Consider the following 27,112-nt stretch of genomic DNA (forward strand, 5'->3'; position numbering starts at 1 on the left):
TAGCAAGGGTGAGAGGTGTCCACTGTTAATTTGCTTTCAAATGCTGACACTTGAGATTCCCTCATTCCCAAGGGAAGGCAGTATGCCCTCACTCTTACCACGTGGAAGACAAGAAGGAAATATTGGATGAAGGCACTTGGTTGAGGCACAGCAAGCTCGAGACATGAGGAACCCTGAGATGAGACCCTGCAGAGCTGGGAGCAGTGAGCAGGGTGAATGATCAGCATCTCTGAAGTGTCTGGTCCTGAGCAGCTCATGAATCCCAATACTGAGGGAGCTAAAAATCCCCAATGAGTCCTTGGTTGCTTTGGGAAGTGTTAGCCTGGACACACGCTGATCCTGATAAATCAGAGCGCCTGCTGGGCAGTGCCAACTGCCAGCTCCCAGGCTCTCCCCTCCTTCCTTATGCACCACCACGGGCACACACACCTTGTGTTGAACTCCCGGCCCTGGGGCAGGCTCCCCCTAGAGATGGGTTTCCCAGTAGTATGTGACCCTGATCCACAAGGGACTCTCCCTTTCCCCACCCACCTCCCAAATCCCCCTCCCGCCCCTTTCCCCTTGGTTTGTAGTGTTGCCCATGAGGCAGATGGTGCCACAGTGGTGGGGTCTGGGAGAATGTCTCTTCCCACCATGCCTTCCCAGCACCCTCCCAGTGTCTTGGAGAAAGGGGGCGTGTAGCTCCTCCTTGAGCCCCAGTGTCCATCAGGGGCTTGGCAGGCTGGCTTAAGTCTGCTTCTTTTCCCATTCCTGCAGAGAAAGATAAAATAAAAGCAGGGGATGAGGAGACATTGCTGGAGAAGCAAACACAGAGCCCCTCAAAGACATCTCTCTCTACTGGGGGCTTTAGAACATCCCAGCATTTTCAAGTGCTGGGGTTGCTGCTGCTGCCCTGGGCACTGTAGAGGCAATGCTTTCCCAGTGCTCACCCAGCCCTGCACTTCCCAAATTTCCCTTCAATCCAGGCCCATGCCAGCAGCGAGTGTGCTGCACTGAGTCATCCTGCCTGCAGGGCACCCTGGCAGCTTTGGGGTAGGGAGCATTCCCAGTCCCCAAAGCAAGGGGGATGGGACATAGACTGAGAATTCCTGTGGGGCCAGGGAGGAGAGGGAGAGTAAAGCAGGACCTTGGCCTTCCGCAGCACGTTTCCCTTGTTGGCAGGGATGATGGAGGGACTTCTCTTCCTCAGCTCAGCTGCACAGTTAACAGGGACCAAGTGCTCAGGGGGGCTCCCATTTGGCTTGTTTGTAGCTTCCTGTGGAAAGGAGGGAGCAAGAAGGAGAAGGGTTTAGGAGACCCAGAAAGCAAGGACAACTGGATAAAAAAAAAAAAGCACAGACTGTCATGAGGTCAGGACTGCTGTGGCCAAACCTAAGTGACACCCTTCTGTCCACAATGGGACAAAGCCGCAGGGATATCCCCTCTTCCCCGAGTGCTGTGATAGAGAGAGGAAAAGGGATGTGTACCCCATTCTCAGCCTTGGTGGTCACGGCCAGCCCCAGGGCCGGCCCTCCTGCCAGCGACTGCTTCAGCTGCTCCTTTACTTCGGTCAGCTTGAGCTCCAGATCAACGCGGCGCTCCTCCTTCTGCCGGCACTGCTCCTCCAGCGCGGCCACCCGCTGCTCCAGCTCCTGCAGCTTTATCCCTGCTGGCACAATGCTCGCAGCTCAGTGCCTTGGCCTGGGGATGAGGCTACGGGGATGGAGAATCCACCCATGCTCCTGGATGGGGACACTAGATGGGGCTGCCAGCCCAGCAGTGTGCTGCAGCCAGCCCGGCTCACAGCCACGTTGTCCCTGTGCCACCCCAGCTCTGCACCTCCCCGCTGTGCCCGAGTGCCTTTGAGCAGCCACAGTGCTCGGGTGGCACCAACCTACCCGTGCTGCCCTTCATGGCTTCCCGCAGCTCTCGCTTCTCTTTCCGCAGCAACATCAGCTCGCTGCGGATCGATGCCTTCTCCTTCTCCAGCTTCTCCTTCTCTGTCAGGAATCGCCGTGCATCCTCCTCGGCCCGGTTCTTCCCATACCTGTACTGGTTGGCACCTGCACGCACAAGGGGAGTCCATAGTGAAGGCTGTGACCCCGAACGCACCAATGTCATCCACAGTCCAGCTGAGCTGGCACGGCAAAGCCCATCACCTGTGTGCTGGGGTCAGCCAGCCCCAGCCTGGCTGCAGACCCCTCTGGGAAACAGCCCCCTCCCACACTGGCCAGGGTCCCCCTGGGGGGTTTGTGGCTGAGGACCCCCACTCACTCGAGGCGTGCCTCTTCACTTTCACTTGTGGGTCCACCCGCCGTGACTTCTCGCTGCAGGAGGAGGCGTGGCGCTTCACCTGGGCTCCTGCTGGCCGCCCGGGATCCTCCTCGGCCTGTGTAGGGATGGGAGGGAGAGCGTTCTGAAACACCCATGGGGCCACCACAGCCTGGCCAAGGCTCCCGGGGCGCTTTCAGCAGTGGGAGAGGGAGAGACATGAAGTCGTGCTCACCTGAACCTTCTCATACGGGACATCATCGTACACCACACGGGAGGAGTCTGGCTGGTGATCCTGGGAGGAACTGGCCCACCTGCAGAAGGAGGGATGTGCTCTTCCTTTCCAGGACATCCTTGCCAGCCCTTCAGGTAGCCCTTCTATCTCAGAGGGGTTCCTGCATTGCTCTCCCAGCTTCACTTAGAGCACTCTACCCTACCCTATCCATCTCAAGTCTTTCATCAGCTTTGATGAAACACTTTCTGCTTTCTATCCTGCCCAAGGGAAACAACCCCTGGGACATTGGCTGTCCCCAAGATGACAGCATAAACCACATCCCAGCCTATGCTCTTTCTAGGGAGCCCACAGGGCTAAGGATCACTATCCCCAGCCCAACACTCAGCCCCAGGCAAAGCAGGGGGGCAGCCTTACAGGTAGGAGTGCCTCACAGCCGTCACTATGTTGGCAATCGTCTCCACATCCACGTAGTCATAGTGCAAGGCCTCTGGTGCTGTCTTGGAGCCTGTCTCCACCAAGAGGAGACCCAGCCAGCGACCCAGGTCTTCGGAGCAGCTTGCCTGCAGGAGAGAGAAAGGGTTGTGGTGCATCCTCAGCTCCCAGACCCTTGCCCTCGCTCCTGCCTCCTGATGCAAAGCCTTGCTTTGTACGAATCATCCTATACACACAAAAAGTGCATGCAAGACTTGGGAGGGTTCAAGAGAAAGCCCACATGCACATGCAGGAATGCCAAACCTCCAGCCACCCCCTGCAACCTGCCTGCTTCAGCCCTGGCAGCCTCCTCCCTGCTCCAGCCTGCAAGTACCCACGTGGCTGCTCCAGGCTCACCCAGATGATGCCCTGAGCTTCCTTAACATGCAGGAGAGTGGAAAACAAGGCACTGCTTGCATGGGAGTGTTGATCATCACAAGGGATGCTCCCCCAGCTTGGCACTCCCCTCCTCACGGGCCTGGCACACCCTGCCCGCCCCGCTGTCACTCACCTCCAGCGCAGTCACCTCCTGCCCGTTGCGCAGGATGCGGAAGGCAAAGGGGTGTTTGGGGCCCAGCCCAGGGACCACCTCGCAGCCCCGCAGCACGATGGCATTCACGTGGGTCCGTAGGTCGGTGCGGTCCTTGTGGAAGTAGAGGGTGTTGCCCTTGAGGCGACACCAGCGCTCCTTCCAGCACTGGTTAACCAGGACACTGAGGTAGCCTGGGGGTGGCAGGGGGAGGGAAGGGTATCAGTGCCTGCTTGGCTGGACCTCAGGCAGGCTTTAATGAGACTTAGCTGCCCAGAGGTTACAGCATGGCTCCCTTCTCATTCAGTCCTTCTGTGCCTCAGTTTCCTCACAGAGGAGCAGCTGGGACACCCTGGACCCAGCTGAGGTGCCAGCTTGGTACCACACAGTCCCACAAGCCTGTTCTCTGGGACGTGGGTGACCACTCACCCCTTCCCCACTCACCACAGGAATTTGCACAGCAGGACTGGGCAGCATTTCACAGCCTGTGGCACTGTCACAGCCCTCCAGCAGATTGGTGACTTGTCCCCACCCCACTATCCATTTACCTACAGCCATTCTGAGGGAAAGGATGTCACTCCCCACTGCTCCCACTCCCACTTGAGCCAAGCCCCATCTTTGCCCCCAGCCCACACGAACCGCAGCAGGGGATGTCCTCTTCAGTGGAGGAGGTCTGTGTGTCCTCAGGAGAAGGCTTCTTCTTGGAGAAGCTGATGATCCTGGTGATCTTTTTCCCTGCTGCTCGGCTCATGGAGCCCTTCAGGTCAGCCAAGCCGCTCTTTTTGCCTTTCCCTGGAAGGAAAGGACAGGGTAGCTGTGTGCTCCTGGTGCATGTGCTGGCCTCCCCTCTCGCTGGAGAGGGTGCTGCCCAGCTGTGGTGCCCCTGGCTGGGTCAGGGGCTGTACCGTGCTCGCTGTGCTCCCTGCGGGCCGTGGAGGAGGCAGTGTCACCCGTGGCCACGCTGTCCGAGTCCGAGGTGTGCTTCTCCTGAGACAGCCGCTGTGGGGCGAGTGGAGCAGAACCCTGTCAGCAGTGCCCCTTGTGCAGCTCCCAGCAGTGGCCACTGTTAGCCTTTCACCCCCCTTCACAGGGCTGGGATGTTCCCAAGCCCCATTCTTGCTCCCCTTCCCCAGCATGGGAAGCCCTGCAGAGTTGCTGTGAGAATGGGAAGGGTTCCTTGTGCAGCCCCAGGAGTTTGGGGCTCCCCCAGCCCCGTGTTCCCCAGGCTTGGCTGTAGAAGCCCCACGAGACACCTTGGTAGGGCCCTTAGAAAAAATCACCTTATCCAGGTCCATCTTGCACGGCATCACTGGGGAGGTGGGGGCTTCCATCCCGCCCGCTGCTGGGCTGCTGGCTTCCTTTATCACCTGCAGAGACAGCCCCAGCAGTCACTTAAAATGGACCCGAGGGCCAGGGCTGCCCTCCCTGGCTCAACTCCTTCACTGCCAGAGCCAGGCTGAACTGCGGGGTTAGATCCTGGTCTCCACGGTACAGGGCAGTGAGCCCTGCTCAGGGCTCAAGCCTGGCTTGCCTGTGGGATTGCACGCACTTTGGCCCCTTCGAAACTGCAACCAGTTTTGTGGATTTTGTCAGAGATTTTGGAAATGTCAGAGGTGAGAGACTTGGGTCCCAAACCAGAGTCATTGTGCCAGCACAGGACACTCAGAGAGCCCCCTTGTTTTACAGGCAGACACAGCGTGACTTGTCCTGGCTGTGTAAAATAACCCTGTTCTCCCACATTTGGGGTAACAGCTGGGTTTGTGGTGTGCTCAGAGGCTCCTTTCCCACCCTCGGCCCCTTCCCCGCAGCCCCCGCTTCCCGCCCCTGAACAAAGGCAGGAAAGGGCCACAGGGAAGAGGAGGGGGAGAGCAAACATCCCCACCCGCGGGGGCTATCAGTGCTGGAGACGCCCAGGCCCTGGGAAGCAGCCGGTCAGCCCCTCCAGCCGATAAGAGACAGGAGCAAAGCCCCCTTCCAGTTCCAGGGAGGCAAGACCTTTCCCAGGGTAACCCCCTCCCCACCTCAGCCAGGGATGATGCCAAGGGGAGTCAGTGGCCCCTGGGGAGAAGCAGGGGGCAGCCGTGGTACCTTCAGCCACTCCTCAGCCTGCTCCTTGCTCTGCACAGCCAGCACCAGCGCCTCGGCCCCCGGCAGCGAGAACCGCAGCTCGTGCTTCTTGCGCCGCCCATCCTTGGGGACGTAAATGACGTTGCAGGTGCCCAGGGGCACCTCCACATGTGGCTGCCGGTCCTTGGAGCTTTTGTAGCACTAGGGGAAGCAAAGAGAACTGCTCAGGGCTCAGCTAAAACCTGTCTGTCCGTCTGTCATGCTGGGGGTCCCTCCTGGTCCCTCACAGGTGGCACAGATGGAGGTGGCTCAGGCTATGCAACAGCCTCACTGGCGGATGCCTGCAGGGTGCCCTCCCACTCCATGGTGTCCCAAAAATCTGAGCCCTCCAAGGGAAGTGAGGGCAGCCCGCTGCATGTGCTGCAGGGCAGTGGCAGCCTTGTGGAAGGGTCTCGGCTTGGAAAGTGCTATTTTTCTTCAGCTCAACCACCCTCATAACCCACCAAGGGGGTTTCTGTCCCCCACCAGCTCAGGCTCACCAGCAGCTTGCTGTCCCGTATGATGGTGAGTTGCTTGGCCCACTGTCCGAAGCGCTTCTTCCGCAACAGGAAAGCACAAATCCTGCAATCCTTCACCAGGTTCATGGAGGCTTCCTCTGATGGCCACTGGTGTGTCAGCTGCTGGCTCTTCCCCTCCTCCTCCTCCTCGTCATACGACTCGTAAGAGCTGCTCATGGCATCCGAGTCATTGTCTGGAAGGAAGCAGGGGAGTCACCCCAGAAGGGACTCTGGGGCCCTGCCTGCCAGGTACCCTCACTGCCAGGGCACTGCCAGGGCTCCCTGTGCCCTGTGGACTCCAGCACAGAGCCTGGGCTGGGTGCTGGGATAGATGGACTCCATGTCAACTTCTGGAAACAGCAGCGTTTGGCCCCAGCCATCTCCATTTCCCTTTGAATCCTGGCAGGATGCTTGTGGACCAAGTGCCAGTCCCAGGTGCATCTATCCAAACCCCTTGGCTGGATTATTTCTTTCAGAGGCTCAGACTTTGAAAGCCTGGATTAAAATTCTACCTGCAGTGGAGGCTGACGTGGACCTTCTGCCCCACACCTCCCACGCAGGGCACAGAGGAGTTGGGCTGTCCTTCCCCAACCCTCCTCTGCCATGGCAGAGGCTCCTCACGCAGGGCACAAGAGCTGCACAGGCAGGGACATCCCTCCCAGTGCTGGTGACAGACACAGCACCAATTGCATCAGCACGAGGGCTCTGGTTTGTGTGACAAACAGCAGTTCATGCTCCTTGCTTTTTGCCCAGCAGTCTCCAACATGTGAGTGGTTCTTCAGCCTCAACCTCACCAGTTCTCAAGCCCCATCTCGGGGCTGGATTTGTCAAAGCTCTCCCCTCCCTGTCGAGGGCACCCAGATACCTACAGGAATTTTTTTGCTCCCCGTTTATCCTGGTGACAGGGTAGTTGCTGTCTGCATCCTCGTAATAGCCATCCTCGATGGAGTTGGGGGGGCTGGAGCTGTCTGCAAGAGGAAGCAGAGGGAGCTGGGGCTGTCACACTGATTTCCCACCATGGATACTCCGAGCAGTGAACCTGTGAGCTGGGGCAGAACCCAGCACACCCTCCCAGGTCATCTCAGTCCCCCGTGGCTCTGACCTCTCCCCACCACCCCATTCCCAGTGGAGCTGAAGCAAACAATTCCTTGCAATACCAGTGCAGTGGGATGGGAAGGGAGTGGGACAGGAGCTATGCTGGTGGGAGCAGTGACGATTCCTTCCCCAAGATGAGCTGTCAAGCCCACCAAGGGCTGCTTGTTTTCCCAGGGGGGCAGGCAGTTGTGGGGATGCAGTGGGCAGCTTGTGGGGCTTCCTCTACCCTCCTACTGCCTCAGCATGGAGCAGGACTTACTGCGGGAGGTGATGTACTCGGGGGCCTTGCCAGGGCCCAGAGGAAGGGCTTCCTCATAGTAATCCTCAGGTGGGGGAGTGGTGGGCAGTGGTGGAGCAGGATCCACAGGAACCTACAGGAGAAACACCACAGCATTATCTTGGCAGTGGAGAGGGTCGTGAATCGCAGCCCTGGCCACCACCACTTCCCCGTGCAGGTGCAGAGCAGACCTTGCAGGCGGGGCACCCAGGGACTTACAGGTTTTGCTGTTTGGCTCCTTGCCAGCTCCAAGCCAACACCATCGCTGGCATCGCCCTCCTCCTCCTGCATGTCCTGGAGTTCCTGCAGGTTACAGTCTGCCCAGGGCAAATGGAGAGGGTGAAGGGAGCAGGAAGAGAGACCTGGCCTCCCCAGCTGTGCCCTCTAGGGATCCCCAAGGCAATCACCCACAGCCTTTCACTGGGAAGGGGCTGGGAGATGGTAAACACAGCTGGTGCATGGATTCTCTGGTCAGCCCCCAGACAGCTAGAGGGGAGTGGGAGCAAGAGCCTGGGATGATGATGACCACCCTGGACACAAGGATGCAGCTTTCACTCTCCTTTCCTGGAGGGAAGGGACTCTTAACAGGAACCCCAGGACCAGCACTGCATCCACCCAGCATGACTCCCTGGGCCATCACTCCAGGTCAGCTACACTTACCAAACTCCTCAAAGAGAGACTCCACAAAGCTGGTGCCATTGCTCAGGGATGCTGTGTTGACATACATGTAGTCCACGTCCTTCCCTGGAAACAAGGGGGATGCTCTGAGCCTGGGGCAGGCAGGGTGGCCGGGGCAAGCACCAGCACCCTCCTCCCCACAAACACCAGCCCAAGGACACAAGCCACAGGCACTCCACCAGTGCAGGCACCCAGGGAGTGGAGGAGCCCCAAGGGATGCTGCTGCCTCACCAGGAGAACAGGAAGGGGGGAAGGCTGTGAAGCCCCAGGTGCACAATCCTCCTGTCCTTCCCGTGGAAACCCCTGCGCTCAGCAGAAACTGTGGCAGGAAGGGCTCTGCAGAGCGGTGTTTCCGCAGGGAGCAGCCCCCCTGCAGCCACGGCAGGGCTGATGCCAAGCCCCACTCCTGGGGCAGGGAGGAGCTGGGAAGTGAAAACAGGGAGCAAAGTGCCCTTGAGGGTGCTGAGCAGGCGCTGGGCTCATCCCCACCCTGCAGAAAATTTTCCCTGCCCTGCTGGGGTTGTGGTCAGGACCTCCCAGGGCAGCTGCTACGGACACCCACTGCCCCTGGGAACAGCCACGGGGCACCACAGCACAGGGACACAGACCTGCAGGTGGCTGTAGTTTCTGCAGGATGGTGGAGACAGCCAGCTTCTTCTCCTGCGTGGTGGCACTCAGGTACTCATGGTCCAGCAGCTTGAGCAAGACGCTGAGCTCTGGCAGGAGCTGGTCTAGCACTGGGGAGAGCAGGAAAAAGCCCATCAGCAAGGGGATATATCAGGGTGCTGGCATTAAGACAAGGCAGAAGTATGACCAGGATGAGGGTTTTTCCCAGTTAAGTGCACACGTGCTCTTTCCATGCACAAGCTCTTCCACCTGCATGCAGACTCCAGGATGCAGTCTGTGAATGGAAACACCAGCTCCACAGGCTACTGGACCTCTGTCAAAGGGCTTAGCACACATTTTTTTCCATGCAGATGAAACTACACCCCTGTCTGCCTCACCATGTATGGTTGCTGCTGGTGCCCCTTTGCTGGCAGGTCAGAGAGGGAAAATAAGGAAAAGAAAGCCAGGTGCCATCTCCAGAGCCAACTGGCAGTGTCACCCAGAGATGTTCTCCTTGCCTCTCATCTGCTGGGGGATGTACATATTCCCTCACTTCTGCATGTGCATCAACATCCTCATCCCAGGTTTCTTCCTGTACCTTATCTCCTCAAAGCAGGATAAGACACAACTAACTGAGCTGGATCCAAAGCCAAGCCTCTGTTCTGCCTGGGACCATGCACCCACACAGCTCCACTGGCCCCAGGGCAGCTCCGTCAGGATCCAGCACCTGAAATGGCCTGAGCTGGAGAGGCCAAGCTCAGGGACACCAGCAAACCTGGAGCTCTGAAGGCTACAGAGGGCAGAAAAAGGAGCTGCAGTTTCTTGCAGTGCAGGATCCCTTCTCCTTGGCAGTAACTGAAAGTTCTCAGAGCACAGCTGGGTTGGCACACAGTTGGATTTGGGTCTCCAGGGACAGGAGGAGAAGCCAGGGGTCACCACAGAGGCAGCTCAGATGTGCTGACTTATTGGGATGGCTTGCAAGTAGGGGAGAGCATATGCCCCAGCAGCAGAGCATTAGAGACACCCTGCCTGGGCTGTACCTGTCCCCATTGCTTCCCTCCAGGCTCTACCAGCAGAAGAGCCTCAGCAGAGCAGAGATGGGCAGCAGTGAGGGCTGGCATGGGGTATATTCCCCAGGGGAAGGGAAGGTTGCTGAGTTGCTGATGGGATTCCCCATACTCATGTAAGGAGTATGGAGCGAGTCTGGCATTGCTGCCCAAGGCAGGGACAGTGAAGTAAAACCAACTAGTGATTCAAAGAGTTTTGGCTGAAGAGGAGCCCAGCATGAGTGGGTTGAGGCAGATCAGTGCCCAGCCAAGACAAGCCCCCAGGCAAGGAGACAGTGTGTCCAGCCCCAAACTGTCACCTTCCCAGGATGCAAGGCAGGATGCGGCTCACAAGTCTCTTCCTGCCTCCCCAGCTTCTATCTCCACAGACCTTCTGCTTCCTCCTCTCTCCCCAGTGCCAAGCTAATCAGCAGCCTCAGCCCTTTCAGCCAGAGCAGCCTTGCCAGTGCCCATCTCCCGAGGGCAGGCCAAACCAGGACAGGTAGTCACAGGCAGCCTCAGCACTGCTCCAGGAGGAAAAAGCGTACAGCAGGGGAGCTGTAAGCATCCCCCGGACCGTGGGGAAGGAGAGGGCATGATGTACATGGGTAAGCACCCAGCTCCCATGGCCCCTCTGCAGAGGCAGGAAGGGAGGGAAGAGGGGCAGATCTTCCCTGGGAGGTTTGCAGAGTGCTGCACAGGCAGGATGGGAGCAGGCTCCTGCTCAGTGATACAGTGGTCTCCAGGCCTTCTCAGACATCCTCCACTGCAGGGCTTGGAGAAGCAGGGGACCAGCAAGGAAGCAGCTGGGACAAAAAGCAATATATCCTCTGTCCACCCAGCACTTGCAACCATCCAGGGAGTCACCCACATTCCTGCTGCCCCAGCTCAGCAGGCTCTCACCTGGCCATGAGCTCCCACAGAGGGCATGGGGCCACACACACTCCCTACACTGGCTTCACACAGCACACTGGTGCCCAGGCAGGGATGTTCACCAGCATCCCCATCCCCTGCCACATGTAGGACATCTGCCATCACGGCCACCAGCTCTTGTGTCAGGGCTCTGGGCCAGCTGGGGGCAGAAGGGCAGGCAGGTTTCTATTAATAGTGCCAAAGCAGGCTCTTAGGGGGGTGAGGAGACCCCACAGCACACAAGAGCCAGGGGGTGCCCGATAAGCCAGGCATGGCAGGCGGGTGAGCTCATCAGCACCGCCCTGAGCGCCGGCGCTGAGCCGGGCACACGCAGCACGGCAGGCGTGGAGCGAGCTCTGAAGGCGCCTTTGTTTCCCCCAGCTGAGCTGTCCCCTCCATCTCCCTTGTTAAACATCCTCCAAAATACAAGGGGGAGGGAAGGGACAGTCAAAGAGGCCTGTGATCCCAGGAGGGTACACAGCCTGCTGAGCTGAGCCTCTGCCTGGGGGAGCGGAGGGAGGGAAGGAATTAATTTCCTATGCTCTTTAGGCTTCCAGTCTAAAGAAGGTCAATGGGGTGCCTGCAGGAAGCAAGGGGAAATTGCTCCAGGGGTGCAGCACTGGGTGATGTGACTAACCCAAGGTTGCCTGGCAAGCAAGGACCAGAACATCATTCCTACAATAGCTGGTGAGAGTGAGCACAGACCCTGCACAAACGGCATCTGAGCCCACGCCACAGCTGGCAGGGACCTGGATCCTGAGCTGAGAGTGGGCGCTGGTGTCAGTGCACAGCTCCGGCCTCGGGGGCTCTGAGCCCGGGGGCAGAGGCGGCAGCAGGACATCAAAGGGCTCCTGGAGGAGGAGGCGGTTGGGTATCAGAGCAGCCGCAGGCGCTGAGCAGGTGACGCGGCCGAAAAGGGACCTTGTCCCCCTCCCGCCGAGCTCGGGGACACCTCCAGCCTGCGCCTGCCCCTGGTGCTGACAAATGGCTCCCACCTGCTGCTTTCTGCTGGGGTTTCTCTTGCAGCTGAAATCATGTGGGGTCACACCACTTCTCTGAGCTCAGGCTTTGGACACAGACATTGCAGGATGTCTCCTGAAGGAGCCTCCGCTCCCAGAAACCCACTCCTCTCCATGTTTGCAGCCTGTCCCACTGCCACAGCAGAATGGGGAGATGCCCATGAGATCTCTGGGCTTGAGAAGGCTGGGAGCCATGGCAACAGATGGCTTTAACATTAGCTAAGAGGGCTGGATGGGCTGGGGGAACTCAGGGCAGCTTTGCTGGGACAGGGTGAGCCAGGGGACCAGCACCAGGACTCTGCTGCCATTTAGGACAATGGGGCAGTATTTCCTCAGCTGCTAATTCCTGCCCTAGAACCAGCACCAAGCTGGCAGTGCTGGCAGAGGAGCTGCATCCTCTCCAACATCCCACCACCTCTTTCCGCCCTGCACCCAGGTCAGCACTATTTTTAGACTCCACAAGTGCTCCCCCTCCTCAGAGACCTGTTTTCACAGCACAGAGATAAGGGTTTGGACACAGCCTGCATCTGCAGAGCCTGTGGCCCCCTCCCTGGCCTCTGCTCCATCACAGAAGCAAAAATTAGGTCTTGCTCCAGCAACCTGCAGAGAGGAGGAAGAGGAGGAGGAGGAAGAGTCTCCAGCCAAGCCAAAGCAGGAGTTTCCTGGTGTACAGACTCAGCTTTTGCACGGGGAGAGATAAGACGATCACATGGAGTTTTCATCCCAAGAAAAGCCAGTCTGCAGCCTGAGAGAACCCCGAGGAGGAGCGATGCTGGAGGAGATGCTGAATCACACCACTGTAATGCAGTGGGAGGTGCACAGGGACCTACCCCTGGCCACGCTTCCTCCCACACCAGGTGATGGCCGGGGTTGAGGGGGCCTGGGGGGAAATCGGATGCTGGGAGTAACAGCCATTGTTTGTAGCTAAAATAAAAACCAAGCACAAATAAATCCTTCCTGTTGGCATAGGCAGGGCCCTGGGACGCTCTGCCTGCCTGCACAGGGCTCCTTACAGCTGCCACTGGCAGTAAACAAGTGTTTATAGCTCCTGGGATGCCATAAATAGGTGGGGTGTGGGCTGAGGAAGGGTCTATCCCAGCACCCACTGACAGCCCAGGAAGAGCCCTGCAAGGATGTCCCTGTGGGACGAACACACCCAGCGCTACCAAAGGAGCTGTTTGTAGCACACAAACCATGCTGACCTCTCCAAGGGCTGATGTTGAGCCACCTGCAAGAGACACCCAGTGCCAGGACATGCCTCCCTGCCTGCCCCAGCACAGGCATCACCAGGGGGGTGTTGCCCAAAGTGGGTGCTGACAGCCCCCTCCAGCCCCAACATGCTACTTCCCATCCCTGCGGAACCAGCAGTCCCCTGCTGCTGCTCTTTGAGGAAGCCCATGGCCTCCTGAGCTCTTTGCTGAGCTCCCAGGGCAGTTCCTGTTCCCATTCCCATGGAGGTTTTCTTTCCAACAGGGAGGAGGCAGGTGCACAGCCAGGGAGGAAGTGCCTTGCTTGGGGCGTCATGGTGCTCCCAGAATTGTTCCTTTGTGCGGGAGACAGGAGGACAGAGCACTGCCTGCACCCTGCCTGTGGCCACTGCTCCTCTGCTGAGGGCAGGAGTGCCCTGCCGAGTGGGCAGGAGAGGGGCAGCATTCAGCCCCCAGAGACGGCAGAGCTGAGCAGGGCACCCCTGCCATCCAGCTCTGCTTCCCTGCCAGCCGTCACCTGCTGGGTGTGGGGCAAACCAGGATGGGCTGCTGAGGCCAGGAACACCAGCCTGGAAAGCACCTCCTCCTCCCAGTCTGTACTGCTATGGAACAACTTGGCCGGAGGGGTTTTAGGGAAAAGCCAACCATTAATGATCACACTTGAGCTCTGGCAACATCCTGTAACAGTGGAAGATTTGCTAAGGGGCCACTCCACGCACATGAATCATCTCCTCCCTGGAAACAAGGGCCCCTTGAGTGGGGCGGATGGGGGGAGCGCCTCTGACTCGGCATCCAACAATGTCAGCAGGAGCTGAGCACTTGGGACTGGCTCCTGCATGGCCTGGAGCCCTTCACCCTCCCTGGCTCTCCAACTGCCCCAGCTGCTGCCTCTTCCCACCCCTTGCTGTGATAACTCCCTGGATCCTGGAAGCCATCCCTGCTGCCCCAGCAGCTCTCAGCTTGGGTGCCACAGCATCCCTGAGCATTGTGGAGCACAAGGCGAGCTCAAATTTTGTTCCCCAAACTCTCAGCAACCTCCCCACTCCCTCCCCTGCCACGGGTGGGGCACTGCCTCGCACACCACCAGGCTGCAGCAGGCAGAGCAGCAATGCAGCAGCAATCCCCTGGGGACCTCATCATCACGACCTTGCAGTAACTCATACCCTTAGCTGGTAACCTTGGAAAATCAGTCTCCGGAGATGAACATGAAACCTGCTTGCTCAAGGGGGCAGAAGGTCTCCCGCCAGCTTTGCCTCCCTGTGCACTTGCCTGCTGGCTTCTCTCCTTACACAGAGGAGCCCACAGGGCTTTCAGGACCCCTCCTTCCCACTCTAGTCCTGGGATAGGGGTAGATGAGCAACCAGAGAGGTTAGACAGCACGAGGGGTGGCCTTGCTATGCCTGCTGGAGCCTCTGGCATCAGTGGCCCCACCTGCTCCAGACGTGCTCCTCAGCACTGACAGCAGCTTGGAGGGATTCCTTTCCCAGCACAGCTCCAGTGGCACCAGTTCAGCTGCTTTCAGCAGTCCCAGTGCCTTTGCCAGCAGCAGCTCACCTCCCCAGTATAAATAGCCATGCACAAACCCTTATCTCATGGCCTCGCTCCAGCCACTCGCTCACCCCAGCAGGGACCAGATGAGCAGCAAGTCCAGCCCAGGCCAAGTGGCAGAGCTGCTCTCTCATCCAGGGTCTTTCCAAGCCCTTCTGCTTACCCTGGCCCTCTGTGCAGAGGAGTTTCTCAGAGTCCTCACCACCTCCCCAAAGTGAGGAGAAGAGCAAGGAGAGCTGTGGCTCTGCCCAGTGCACCCAGCCAGGCACAAGGGAAGTGGACGCAGAAGCAGGACTCCAAACATCCCCATCTGAGTGCACTTTTTCCTGGAGTAGAGACAGTTTCACCCCCTCCACAGAGTCTTACATTAGGAAACAGGAGTCCTGAATAGAGGGAAATGTAATTACAGGCTGACAGAGCTTGCAAAGGGCAAAGATTATCACCTGCATTCATACCCCTGCCAGCTCACACACTGCAGGAACCATCACTCACTCTGTGGGGCCCGACAAGCCTCTTTCTTCTCTGTGTAACTGGATTAATGGAGAGACTGAAAAACAAGGGGATCCTGGCAGTTCCCTTCCCACCCAGCCCAGCAGCACACCCCTTGCAGGATGTCCCAAGGGGAGGGGTGTGGACTGCAACTGGACCCCTAGGCTGAGTCCAGGCTCTCCTGGTGATGCCCACACTCAGAGAATGGCTGTGAGAGGAAAATCTCCTCAGCAGCAGCATCTTCCCCTGCACACTCCCCTTGGCACCTCAGTCCTTGGGCAGTGACTCTCCAGCAGAGCTGTGGGACAACAGAGGGACAGAGGCTTTCTGCATGGAATCGCTGCTGGGAGAAATCCTGGGGCAGCCCTTGTTGGGCTGCAGGATATGTCCTTCCTCACAGCTGCTTCACAAGTGGTGCAGGTAATAATTAACAGACTGATTAAATTACCCACAAGCATCTCCTGAAACCCAGGCAGGTAATGACCCCCCAGTGCCCTGAGCTGTAGCAGGACCCCTTCTCCAGGGGCTGTTCCCCCAGCTTGTCAGCCCTGTCTCTGCCTCGTGGAGAAATCAGTGACTGTTTGCTTTAGCTCACCAAAAGCAAACTTTATCCCTCTGACCCGAAGAGGCTGCAGCTGCCCCCACCCCAGAGGAGGAGTGGGCGGTTTCTGGGTGGCCCCCTTCTTACTGCTGAGCACTGCAAGATGTTGAGCAAATAAAAGCACCCAGGTGAGATATCTTGGAGTGACCCTGCTGTGTCCATAGGCAGGGCATGGGCAGCTTCCTCCCTCTGCCTGCCCTGCCCCAGACCCCTGAGCCCTGGGGGGCTCCTAACTCCAGGTACAAGCTGTTTCCACCCACAGCTCAGCACAATCAGCTGTGCAAATTCACATAGATTAGATTCAGTACTTCCAGACTACATTTCAAAACTCGGTGCCAGGCTCATCAGGCACATGGCAGGATGCTCACCCAGCCAGCCTGGGAGCAGACCTCGGAGGCTCCTGGCTGGAAAACACATGTAAATAATGAATGAAAAAGAAAGGTTTGAGATGCCCTTTAAAGGAATAGTCAGGCAGGGGCAAGACCTGCTGAGTAATGTATAAAAAACAAGCTTCAGGCAGAGGAGAGATGTTAGGATTACTCAGAACCCAGAATAAACTGTGTTTTCTCCAACCAAAATTTTGGTGTCGGCCTTTTCCAAACAAACTCTGCAGCGCAAGGAGCAGCAGGTTGGCCTGGGCTCCCCTCCAACACTGGGAGAGGCCCTGGGATGGGTGCCACAACCATTTGCCCACTCCTGTGACCACCCTCCATGGCGGGCAGAGCACTGGGAAGCCTCCCTAGGTCACACCTTCCTGCCTGTGGCTGTCTCAGAGCTGCGGGTGCCTGAAAGCTCTCACCTCTGTGTAGTCCATTGTCTCCACCAAACCTCAGCCTCCAGGACAGCTGGAATTACAGCTGGTTGTAGGCATTGTGGTGGGAAGCCCTCTGACTCAGCACCCTGGGGCTGATGCTGGCATGTCCTTCCCACTGCCCCTGCACCCAGGCAGGCATGGCCATGCCACCACCCAGGGCCAGATCCAGCCCCCACATCTCCAAAATGGGCACCTCAGCCCTGCTGGTGGCTGATGGAAAGATCTCTGCATCCCAAAAGACACCTCTTTGTGTCCTATTCATTCCCCTTCCCCAAAGCCAAGATCCAAAACGCCTCGAATGCAGTACCCGACCTGTGGGAGTGAGACACAGGAAGGCCGGCAGGGCTGACACATCTTCCTAGGAGGAAGAGTCACATGAGGAGGTTGTGGCTGGACCCTCAGAAGGAGAGGATGGTCCAGGACCTTCACCAAGCAGCTTGATGGGCAGGGTGGGTGAGGGATTTGCAGGAAGGAGCTGGTGGATCAATCATCATCCACCTCCACTTTCCCAAATGCTTTCAACAGCATTGCACGATATGGACACTTATTTTCAGAGGTGGTGGGAGGAGAAACCATAGACTCCCTGTGGGGAAAATATCTCTGGGAACCCGGGGGGAGGGAGATGTACATCCAGCACTCAGCCCCCACTGTTGGCATCTCTGCCCTGCCCTCAAAAATGCCCAGGAGTTCTGGAGCTGTGCTGGGCATGAGTCCTCCCTGCCTGGTGTGGGGATTGGGACCCTCTCAGTGGCCACCTCAGCCCTGCCCTGATGTTCCCAGGCCGGGACAGGCAGGGCACAGCAGAGGGTCTCACTGTATGGGGGCCAGGGCTGTGCTGCTCTGGAGGACCCTCAGAGAGCAGGATAAGCGTATTTTCTCAGCTGAGAACAGCCCTTCCGTTTCCTTCCCTTGCCAAGCTCCGCCGGGAGCATCAGGTGCAGCGGCAAGGCCACCATCCGACAGCATTTCCTACCCGCTTAACCCCTGCGGGGCAGGGCTGGAGGGGCAGGAAAGCCGGTTTATCCCGGCGGGAATGCTGACAAGCTTGAGCACAGGGGAGGATGAGACTGCTCTGGTTGTTGCCGATGGCTCCACCAGTGCTGGGGCTGGGTCAGCTGTACCTGTTTTTAACTCCAGGACACGCAGCCGGCTATCAAACCTGTTGCTACATAACCTCTGTTCCTGGCTCTGCCCTTCACAACCTCAGATTCGCAAAGTGCTTCCCAAAACTTTGAGCCCCGTAAAATGGGCGCTTGAATCCACCGGACCAGGAGACAAAATGGGGCTATTCCCCTGTCACAAAGTTGGGTGGGTTTAATGTTCAAAAAACCCCAGAAGAAAGCCAAAGCCATTCTTCAAACTGCTCCTTGCACATCTCCTACTAATTGCCTGCAATCAGAGCATACCAGCGTCGCCCAGAGCTCCCTCTTATCACTTCCAGGATCACATGCACATGAAACCCACTTTAAAAAAAAAAAAAAGCATTTTGAGCATGGAAACCCCTTGCAGCAAAGCTCTGTTTTCGTTCCAAACTGTTACGAAATGTCAGTGTTTTCCCTTGCCTGCCAAAGAGCCGGCTTTGATGCGATGGGAGGCATATCGGGAGCAGAAATGGAAGGGGCTGCAGCAGCCATGCCGTGAGGGGAGGCCCAAAGAGGTTATTTTCATCCTTTCCCACTGCAGAGGCTGCAGATCGTCAGTCCAGCATCCACACAGGGACCTGAGCTCCCCAAATGCCGCTGCTTTTAGCACCTTAGGGTGATGACAGACTGCTGCTGGCTGCCAGGGTGCCCTCCCTGCTCTCTTTACCTCGTGGGTGCCCTGGCAGGGGTGCCAGCCCCTTGTTTGTGCAGGGCTGGCAGAGACTATGCTGAACTCCTTGGGAGGTTTCCAACCTGGTTGTCCTGCTGATGCCCTGGAAGAGTGACATTTAATAGATATTTTACAGGATGGAGAGTTATGCCATTAATTTTAAGGTTCCTTATATGCAGGAGATGTATGTTCCTCAGGAGGGAGTTTAGCTGTGCCAGACTAGGTAGTAGGGAAGGGTTAAGGGGTTAGGACATAAGTCTGGGATGCCAGAAACCACTTCAAGCCTCCTCTTATCTTCCGTCCCCAGCAAGTTATTTGGCTACTGAAAGACAGGCAAATCTTGGGTTCACTCCCTGTCCTCCTCTGAAAAGGCCTCCCACTGTTTGGGATGAGACAACTTCTTCAAAGCCTTAAACAAAGTTTTCTTGGGCAGGGATAAGAACCTCCTGCCAGCTGCAGGCACATCGGAGCTCAGTTCTGCTCCATAGCAAAGGGCACGTCAGCCTCGCAGCTCAGCACATTCGCACCGGAAAACAGCATTTCCAGGTCAAGAGCAAACGCGGGAAAAGAGGCAGGTTTTCCAGACAGCCCAGGCAGATAGGACAGTCCCCAGGGCTCCTGGCTGGAGGACACTAACCCCGCAGCAACCTCCTTCCCCTCTCCAGCAGCCCCTCTGCAGCAGGCGCCCGTGCAGGGCAGGCAGGTCTGTGCCCCTCCAGAGCAGCCAGGCTGGCTTCAGCAGGGATCCAGTGCCTCCAGCGAGACCTATTTCCCTGCGTAAACCAAGGCTGCACAAAGCCTCCAGCGCTTCCCTGTTCCACTCGCATCAGCATCCCTGGGGCCGCCCTCTCGCCCCGCTTTGCCCAGCACTAAGGGGTCGGGGCAGCCCGAGGGGGGCTCGGCCCCTTCCCCACACGCTGCCTGGCTATAAACAGGCGGTGGCCTCGGGCAGCTGAGTTTCCAGCGGAAGGAATGGCTGCAATGCGGAGGAGAGCTCGGCACTTGCCTGGCTCGCTAACAGCTGGCCCGGTCAGTGTTTCTCACCCACTCCGCACCCCTTCCATCGGCGCGGGGCCGGCGGGATTCCGGCTGCCAGCTTGAGGCGGCAGGTCAGGAATGATCTGGGCTCCCTCCCACCAGTCCTGCAACCTCCCCATTCCTGTGGGCGAGCTGGAGCCAACTTTATCCCTGACACATCTCCACCGGCTTTGCTGGATTTAGACCCCAGATAAGTTTGGTGCAGGACCTAAATTCTGGTGGCACAAAAGGTCATGGAAGAGGCACTAATGAGGAGAAGCCATGTGTGAGCACAGGCCTGTTAGAGCAAAGGCTCTGGCACAAATTACCTCCCAAATCACACACTGTGAGCTGTGTTCTCCAACGCTCCCCAACAGCCCACAGCACCATTTTCCCCAGTTAGCCACTGGTGTAGAGCTGAGCCCTGCACTGGGTGCTGCCCAGCCTGCTGGGGAAGGCAGCAGGCTCAGCTGGAGCATGGAAAGTACTGAAGAAGTTGGCAGATCATAAAGTCAGGATGCACCAGGGCCTGAGCAGAGCTCCAGGTGAAGAAAGGAGCTGCCAGGCAGCTGGGAATGGGGCACAGAGCTCCTGCCCACCACCCCTTGCACTAGGGAAGGGATCCTGGAGAGAACCCCCCTCTTTCCCTCCATGCGTCACAGCTCCCCAGAAGGATCCAGTGGCTCTGGATGACAAGCAGGAGGGTCTGGAGGAGGTTTACATTAGCAAAGAGCCATCCAGGTGCCAACAGCAATTCATCACAAGCACTTAAAACAAAGCAGGCTCTGCTGCTGCTGCCATACCAGGCACCAGTGAGGGGGATGAAGCAGCAGAGGGGCTCTTCCCTGGCAGGGCCAACCTGTGCAGAGGCCAAACCATGCCCAGACATCAGGTTTCCACAGTGTGCTGGGCATCCTCTGCCATGAGGTGCCAGGATTGATTTCTGGGGTGGACTGAGGTGCAAGCAGAGTAACCTCCCATCAGCTTGCACAGCAGGAGAACAGGGAAGCCGAGATCCTCTGCTCTCCCGTCCCCATTGGTGATGTCCTCTGGGACCCTGAAGGACAGCTCTGGCATCACATGTCATTTGACAACACTCCTGCAACAGCACCCTCCTTCAGAGCTGGCAAAGGCACCCTGGCTGGCAGGCAGGGCGAGCTGCAGCCACAGGGGAAGGTGGAGGAAGGCTGTCCCTGTCACCAGCCCAGTCCCCTCCCGGGCTGCAGGGCACTGACACTGCTCTCCGAGCACTGACACCATGAGCTGTGTTTCCACAAGTCTCAAAGTCCTCATAACTGTGTTTCCACTGCGGAAACGCCACCCCATCCTTTTACATCGGGAAGGGGAACTCTTGACCCTTGGGTCTTTCTGGTGCTGACCCACAGCTGCAGACACAGCAGTGCCTGAACCCCCTGGGATTTCAGCGTGGTCCCAGCCTGTGGAGCCAGATTGAGACCCCTGGCCTCCCTGTTATCGTTTTTGGCTGGGGCTTCTGTAGCACCTTCAAGGACAGGTCAAGGGCCAGGACCCCCGTGCTACATCATGTCACCACCTGCTCCTCCTCTGCAGCCCCAGGCCCCTGCTCAGCAGCAGCAAACAGCAATCCCCCTGAAAGTTTTTCTCCACTCCCTCCAGGGACCTGCCAGGACCTAGCAGAAAGCCAGGACCTTCTCTACAAAGTTGGCCCAAAGCCCTGGCAGGTTTATACATATCCCAGATCAAAGCCTAACAGCTACGTGAGCCCGATGCCACAAGCTGCAGGCAGGAATCACACACATGTGGGAACGCAGCCGCTTCCCAGCAGGGTGGGGATCAGGCCCTCCGTGGCTTTATGAGACCACTGGCATCTTCCCCAGATAGGGAAACCCTTTAAATCTGACCAGCTCTATCTGGAAATGTCACCTCCCTTTCTACAACCACAATTTCCCCTAACAAGTGCTTACACCCTATAGGCTTCCTTGCAGGCTGATGGCTTCTTACCCATCTGACCAGTAAAGGGAAACTGGCACCACTTTGTGCCCCAACTGGCTCTGCCGCAAGACTGGTAAGGGGCGAAGGCACCCTGGGAGCCGGGTCCCACATCGATCCCGTGAGACGCACCCGCTTGGCTGGGATGGGACGCGCGGCTCCCAGCCTGGAACTGGGATGGGAAACCCTTCTGCCCTCCGCGCCGTGCTCCAGGGAAAGGGGATGCTCGTCCCGTCCCGTCCCGTCCCGTCCCCTCTTACCGCTGAGCCGGTCCATGGTCCCGGAGCCGCGGGCAGCACCGGCCGCCCCGGGAGGCGCGGGCGGGCGAGTGTCAGGGGCAGCAGCCGCCCGGCGGGGCCGGCTCTCGGTGCGGAGCGGCCAATCCCTTCGACCGCCCCTCCCTCGCTGCACGGCAGCGCCGAGCGCCGGCACGGCCCGGCACGGCACCGGGACACGGCCCGGGGGGTTCCGCGCCGGCAGCACGGGCGGAAGGGTTGTCCCTAGAGATGGGGACCCTCCGTGTGCAGCCCTGCAGCGCCCACCTCCCACGACCCCCCCTTGCGCGGCTTGCGGGGGTCTAGAGTGGGAGCACCTTCACCTGCTCGCGGGGGTTGTTGGGTTGGGCAGCTTCGGTTTTGGGAAAAAATACCGAATTCCCACACCCAAACGCACGTGCTGTGAGCAAGCACAGCTACCCCCAAACCCCTTCCATATCTGCTCCTACCCCGTGCCCCTCATGTGCCCGGCCTCTGCCTGGCCACGGTGCTCATGCCACTGTCACTGTCCCTCCCCCCTCAAGGGCGAGCTGGACTTGGGAGACTTGTGGGGTGTGTGAGAGGGTGCCCCACGTGTGGCAGCAAGGACAGTGGCTCCTGGCACCCCTCTGGGGGCAGCAGGTTGTGACAGAAATATGTCAATCACACATACCCAGTTATCGCTTGGGAAAGCAATAATTGAAATATCAGACGGGAATTAGCAACTGGCCTCGAGGAATTCCCCATTTGGGGCACACTCAGCCCAGGGTTGCTCGGAGGCAGCAGCCTCTCTCACGCCTCCATGACCGGCTGGGAGCCAGCTCCTGCCCAGACACTGCTGCCTGCCTGGAAGGTGTTTGCTGGTCCCTCCTGTCTGGGTCCAGCCCTGATTTTCTCTTATAACGTGGGGTCACCTGTGGTCAGGGCATGGGGTGCTCACGAGCCAGGGCTGCCAGCACTGGCAGGCTTGGGCTGCTTTGTGGCTGGGAATTGCAGAGCAGCCAAATGAGAGGATGGGCTCAGGCAGGGATTTCTTCCAGGACAGGTGCTGACACCTGGGTACCTTCTGCACAACCCATGAGGGACCCACGAGGTGTCTGCTGCCCCAGAATGGTATGAGCCAGAGAGGCTGCCTTGGCTCTGGGAGGGAGCACTGAGTCCTGCCTCAGTTTCCGCACCTTTGCCACGCAGGCTGTTGTGGAGAACAGTTAGTTACTGTCCATAAAATGATTTGGAAATGAAAAGACTCCTGCTGTTCTGTTATTATTGTTATTAACAATATCCTCCAGGCTTTATCACTGAAACTGCTGCTGGAGACAGAAGTTTCCTGTAGCCACAAACAGTTAAGCTTGATTTAGGGAGCCGCAGTTTGTATGAGTAAAACAATTATAAATAAAATTGGTTCAATTAGTGCTGCTGTAAAGCACACAGGGGCCACTACCAGGGAAATAGTGCCATATCCACCTGAGTCCCCAGCCCCTCCTATGTTGGTGTAAAGCTCCCAGAGCTGACCCTTGCTGTACCTTCAGAGGAACTCTGCTGACCCGGCTCCTGCAGAGATATCCTACAGCTTCCTGGCCTGTTTGTGACAGTTCAGTCCCGTCACACGCCTGAAAATTGTGATGGACAAGCAAATAGGAAACCAGAGCACCACAGACACCAGGAAAAATGTTTGAGTGGAAATAACCTTATTAGTTTTATGAAAAAAATAAGTCAACCTCCCCTCCCCCAAACCAATAGTTTGCAGTGGAGGGAATGCTGAATGGTCCTGGGAATGCCCATCATTCCCAGAGGCTTGCAGAGGGATTCATCAGGGACTCAGGCATCCGTGATGGGGTAATTCAGGTAAACCCAGGAGAGGTCCAGCAGTTAGTGGGACTGGCATCCCCACCTCCCTGTCTCTGGTCTTTCCCCCATCTGCCAGCTGGAATACCCCCACCATTCCCATGAGTGCTGAGGCCTCAGAGCCCAAGCACTGGGGCCCAGGACTGGGTACCCCAGTGTGTCCCCTCTTGACCCTGGATAAACCTCAAGAACAGCAAGAAACTGCACAAGGCAGGAGGTGGCTTTGGCTATTTCATTTAAGAAGAGCTTGGTTTTGGGTTGGCCTGGAAAGCCGCCATTCTGGCACCTTGGGAGGATAAACTGGTAATATGGGGCTTGCAGGGAAAGCCAACAGCCCTGGAGGCATCAGGGCTCAGGCTCTCACCTTGGACATGGGGGTGCACCCAGCTCCCCATGGGGTCCTCACCACTTCTCCTGTCCCATGCCCCAAGCTCTGCATTTCTGATCCCAAAGGTGCCCCCAGTCATGGCATGTAAAGGCAGGGAGGGGTTTAAGGAGCTCCTACTGAGATCCCACTTTCCTGCAATTGTGCCCAGGGCCTTTTCCAACCCATAAGTAAATTCACAGAGCAGCTGAGCAGAGGGGGATGGGCCCCCCCCAACCCAAACCCACCCCAGAGCCCTGCTCTCCCCCAGCCCTGGGTGCTGTGGCTGCAGCAGGAAAATCCTCCCGCCTCCCATCATGTCCCTCTGGGGCAGCAGTGACAGATAGCAAATGCTTCAGGACCCACGTGGCTTTAGCTCCCAGGAGAACCCACAGATTGATACAGAAACAAGGTTGGGAAAGTAAAGGAAACACAGAGCATAAAATGATCTGCGAGACTCCAATTCACTCTCAGGGGCGCAGAGGGCACCTCTGCCCCGTACAGCACCGAGAATCATGTAGAGCTGCAATATAGAGATCTCTCTATGTATATATTTATAGGTATGTATATATTTATAGTGCACTGCATTTAAAACAGCCGGGCCTGCTTCTTCAGCTCATTCCTCTTCCACAGGGCCAGGCGGTCGAACTCTGCGATGGTCATGCCGAAGATCTGGTAGAATTCCTCCTGGGAAAGGTGCCGCTGGGGAGAGACAGGATGCTGGGCCAGAGCTGGGGACTCTGGCCACCACCCAGGGCCAACAGCAACCACCCAGGCTGGAGGGGCTCTGAAGGCATCTCCTGCCCGCCTGGGGCAATGGGGTGCCACAACTCCCAGCACTTCTCACTCTGGAGAGGGGGAGAACCCGCCTGCCTCCTGCCCCTGCCAAACACAATTGTGCTGTGGGCACGAGGAACAGCTCTGCTTGGCCAGTGGAGCAGCAGGGCCACTGTGACAGTTCTCCTGGGGAGACATGGAGATGCTTCTACACATCCATGAGCCCCTCATAGCCACACGCCACCTGCTGGGGCTAAAGGGACACCCCATGGGATCAGGTCCCTCTGTGCCCTGAGGAGATAGTTCCCAGTGAAAAAGGCTGTTCTCACCTCTAACCGAGTCCTGTCCACATCTTTGGGCAGCTGGCTCCTCCCCCTTGTCTTCACCAGGAGCAGCTCATAGGGGTATATCTGCACGGGGACAGGAAGACCATGAGGCAGCTCCAGAGCCAGAGGAAGACAACTGAGGCACACTTGGGACACATGGGGGCACACATGGGGACCACCAAGCAAAACCTCCTCCTGCCACATTTAGCAGTGTTTGGGTGGCACAGCTGACTCCAGCGATTGGATGGGACAAGGCCTAGGAGGGACTTGCTCTCAGGGTGATCCTGATCCACCTTAAATCCCCTTAGTGGCTCTGGAATAGCCTGCTCATTCTGCAAAACCAGGAGTGACCCAGGTACAGATGCGAGTAGGAAATCATGGCACAAACAGCTTTCTCTGTTCCTCACCCAGGAGACAATTCTGCTCATCCAAGTGCTTGGGACCCTGGCAGGAGGGGACGGACTCTGGTCCGAGCCCAGCAGTCCTGGGATGGGGCTGTCAGGTAGGGGACGGAGGGGGACGAAGGCAGGGCATTGCAGGAAGAGAGCAAAACTTCCCCCTGAAGAGCCCAGGGACACACAGACACATCTATGGAACTCCCACCTCTGGCTGACAGCCAATCCTTGCAGCAGAAGCATCTTACCTTGTACTCTGTGGGGAGAGAGAAAAGAGAGACATGAGCCACGCTGACCCCTCTGCCACCAGGATCTCCCACCATCCTCCCTCCAACCTCATTTTCCAGAACTGCCTGTGTGTGTGCGCGTGTGTGTGGGGGTTGCAGCCCCACAGGGTCTGGCTCTAGAATGCCTACAGGGTCCCTGGCTCCGTGGCCCCTTACCTCGCATCCCCCAGTTGACGGCATTCGTGCTGTCGTAGTGGAACAGCTCAGCGCTGGGAGGCTGTGGGAGGAACACAGGGAGGAGGGGTAAGAGGGGGTCTCCTCCAGGCACTCAGCACGGCATCTCCCATGTTCCCAGGAGAGAAGGCACCCCACTGTGCCAAAGCAGGACCCGCTCCCCACAGCTGGCAGTGGAGAAACTGAGGCAGAAGGAGGTGAAGTGACAAGCCCAAATCATACAGAGGCAGGACCAGAGCTCCTGATCCCAAGCAATCACTAGCCCCAGATATGAAGCAAAGCTCCTGTGCTGGAAAGCAACACCAGCACCCCTCTGAAACATGCCTGTGGAAGGTTCAGGGCAGGCATTGCCTGGACAACTCACTTTGGACCCCAGTAAAGGTCATTGTGGATTGGCACAGGGCAGCACTGACAGCAGGGATGAAGAGAAGGGAGAAGCAGGACACCCTAGTCTGGCAGGGCAGCACTGGGGGCTTTAAGGAGCCCGGGAAGAATGATAAACAGCACTGAGATGCTTGGCAGCAGGATGGATGTGGACAGGAGGCACTTACCCTGTGCAGCCCATTCCTCCTGTAGGCAGGAAGGGAGGCCGACTTAGAAATGAGAGGATCTGCAAAGAAGCCAGCAAGATGAGCAATAGAAAATGCAGGGATGAGCCTCAGATCCCAGGACAGTACCCATTGGGCCACCCTGCCTCTGTGCTCCCATGTGACTACCCAGCTCCACAGTCACCCAGCTCTGTCTCCTTCCAGCTCCAACTCATTTCCAGCCTGGCTTCCTCCTGTGCTGATATTCCTCTCCCCCAAATCCCTTTCCCATGGCAGCCTTTCCGCTTCACCCTTCAGCACAACACATTCTCCTCTCTCAGTTTCTCTGACTCATCCTCTCCCGGCGCTGCCACCAGCTCTGCCCTGGTTCAGCTCTACCCTCGCCCAGGCTTTCAAGGGCTCCTTTTTCACTTCCCTTCTTCCCTCCCTGGTCCTAGCATCTCCTCCAGCTCGGGCTCCAGACCCCCCAGCCATGGGGGACCAGGCATGGAGGGCTGTAGGGTCACACACTCACCGCTGTCAGCCAGGTAGTGGGTTCTGGGAGCTGCAAGGAGAGCAGAGCCAGGTGTCAGGGAGGACCAAGCACCCCGTGCCATGCAGTGCTGCCTGTTCCCAGCCCCACGGGTCCTCCTTGGGGCTCCCTTGAGCCCCGCAGGGCTGAGGGGCTCCCTGAGCATCTCCAAACAGCCCCAGCTCCATGAGGGCAGATGTGCCATGAAGATGGAGACCATGGAGCAGGCAGGGCCATCTGTGCTGCCAGGCTCCCAAACGCCCCCAGCCCCACTGTAGCCCCAGGGACAGACGGGCTGGGTGCCCTGGGTGCGGTGTGGTAAGCACAGTGCAAGCAAGGCAGCCCCGGGGCTGCTCAGCAGGTCTGGGGTGCCAGGAGGTCCCAGAGGTGCCACTAATGAGGCACAGGTGCAGCCAGCCCAAACAGCTCAGA

The 27,112-nt window shown here is 57.9% G+C and overlaps 2 protein-coding genes across 9 annotated transcripts in view; both read right to left on the reverse strand.

Moving 5' to 3' along the window:
• Positions 1-537: 537 nt before the first annotated feature.
• On the reverse strand, positions 538-21,540 carry AFAP1L1 (actin filament associated protein 1 like 1). Of its 2 annotated transcripts, none has more exons than XM_050312290.1 (19): positions 21,460-21,540; positions 8,768-8,896; positions 8,142-8,225; positions 7,701-7,798; positions 7,464-7,575; positions 6,979-7,077; positions 6,092-6,303; positions 5,574-5,753; positions 4,766-4,852; positions 4,391-4,484; positions 4,125-4,277; positions 3,468-3,679; positions 2,900-3,045; positions 2,486-2,564; positions 2,254-2,368; positions 1,878-2,042; positions 1,467-1,645; positions 1,127-1,255; positions 538-750 (listed from the first exon to the last, which is right to left on the reverse strand). In XM_050312290.1, exons 1-19 carry the CDS (start codon positions 21,473-21,475, stop codon positions 727-729), a joined length of 2,313 nt encoding a protein of 770 aa, XP_050168247.1. In that variant the 5' UTR covers positions 21,476-21,540; the 3' UTR covers positions 538-726. The 2 variants fall into 2 exon arrangements, with proteins under 2 accessions (XP_050168247.1, XP_050168246.1); XM_050312289.1 differs by having other exon boundaries at positions 1,467-1,648.
• Positions 21,541-22,708: 1,168 nt separating this feature from the next.
• The window catches only part of ABLIM3 (actin binding LIM protein family member 3), a 54,924-nt gene continuing 50,520 nt past the window's right edge, over positions 22,709-27,112 (reverse strand). For 5 of the 7 annotated variants that reach the window (XR_007628570.1, XR_007628569.1, XR_007628568.1 and 2 more), the window contains 5 exons: positions 26,684-26,713; positions 26,173-26,231; positions 25,604-25,664; positions 24,769-25,416; positions 22,709-24,364 (listed from right to left, as the gene is read on the reverse strand). Coding sequence is in view for 1 of the 7 variants with exons in the window: in XM_050312018.1 (XP_050167975.1) it covers positions 24,251-24,364; positions 24,769-24,849; positions 25,409-25,416; positions 25,604-25,664; positions 26,173-26,231; positions 26,684-26,713 (353 nt within the window). In the remaining 6 variants the exon portion in view is untranslated. The remainder of the gene's footprint in view (positions 24,365-24,768; positions 25,417-25,603; positions 25,665-26,172; positions 26,232-26,683; positions 26,714-27,112) is intronic. The other 2 variants (XM_050312018.1, XR_007628567.1) reach the window with 2 other exon arrangements.

Source organism: Myiozetetes cayanensis, unplaced genomic scaffold (genome assembly GCF_022539395.1).
Source record: "Myiozetetes cayanensis isolate MyiCay16 unplaced genomic scaffold, myiCay2020 scf17, whole genome shotgun sequence".
Lineage (NCBI taxonomy): Eukaryota > Metazoa > Chordata > Aves > Passeriformes > Tyrannidae > Myiozetetes > Myiozetetes cayanensis.

Excerpts from the sequence above, each read along its gene's own strand:
- AFAP1L1 (XM_050312289.1), bottom strand. Across the intron at positions 7,576-7,700 it reads GGAGCCAAACAGCAAAACCT|GTTCCTGTGGATCCTGCTCC; the intron begins GTAAGTCCCTGG and ends TTTCTCCTGTAG. Across the intron at positions 3,046-3,467 it reads AGGAGGTGACTGCGCTGGAG|GCAAGCTGCTCCGAAGACCT; the intron begins GTGAGTGACAGC and ends TCTCTCCTGCAG.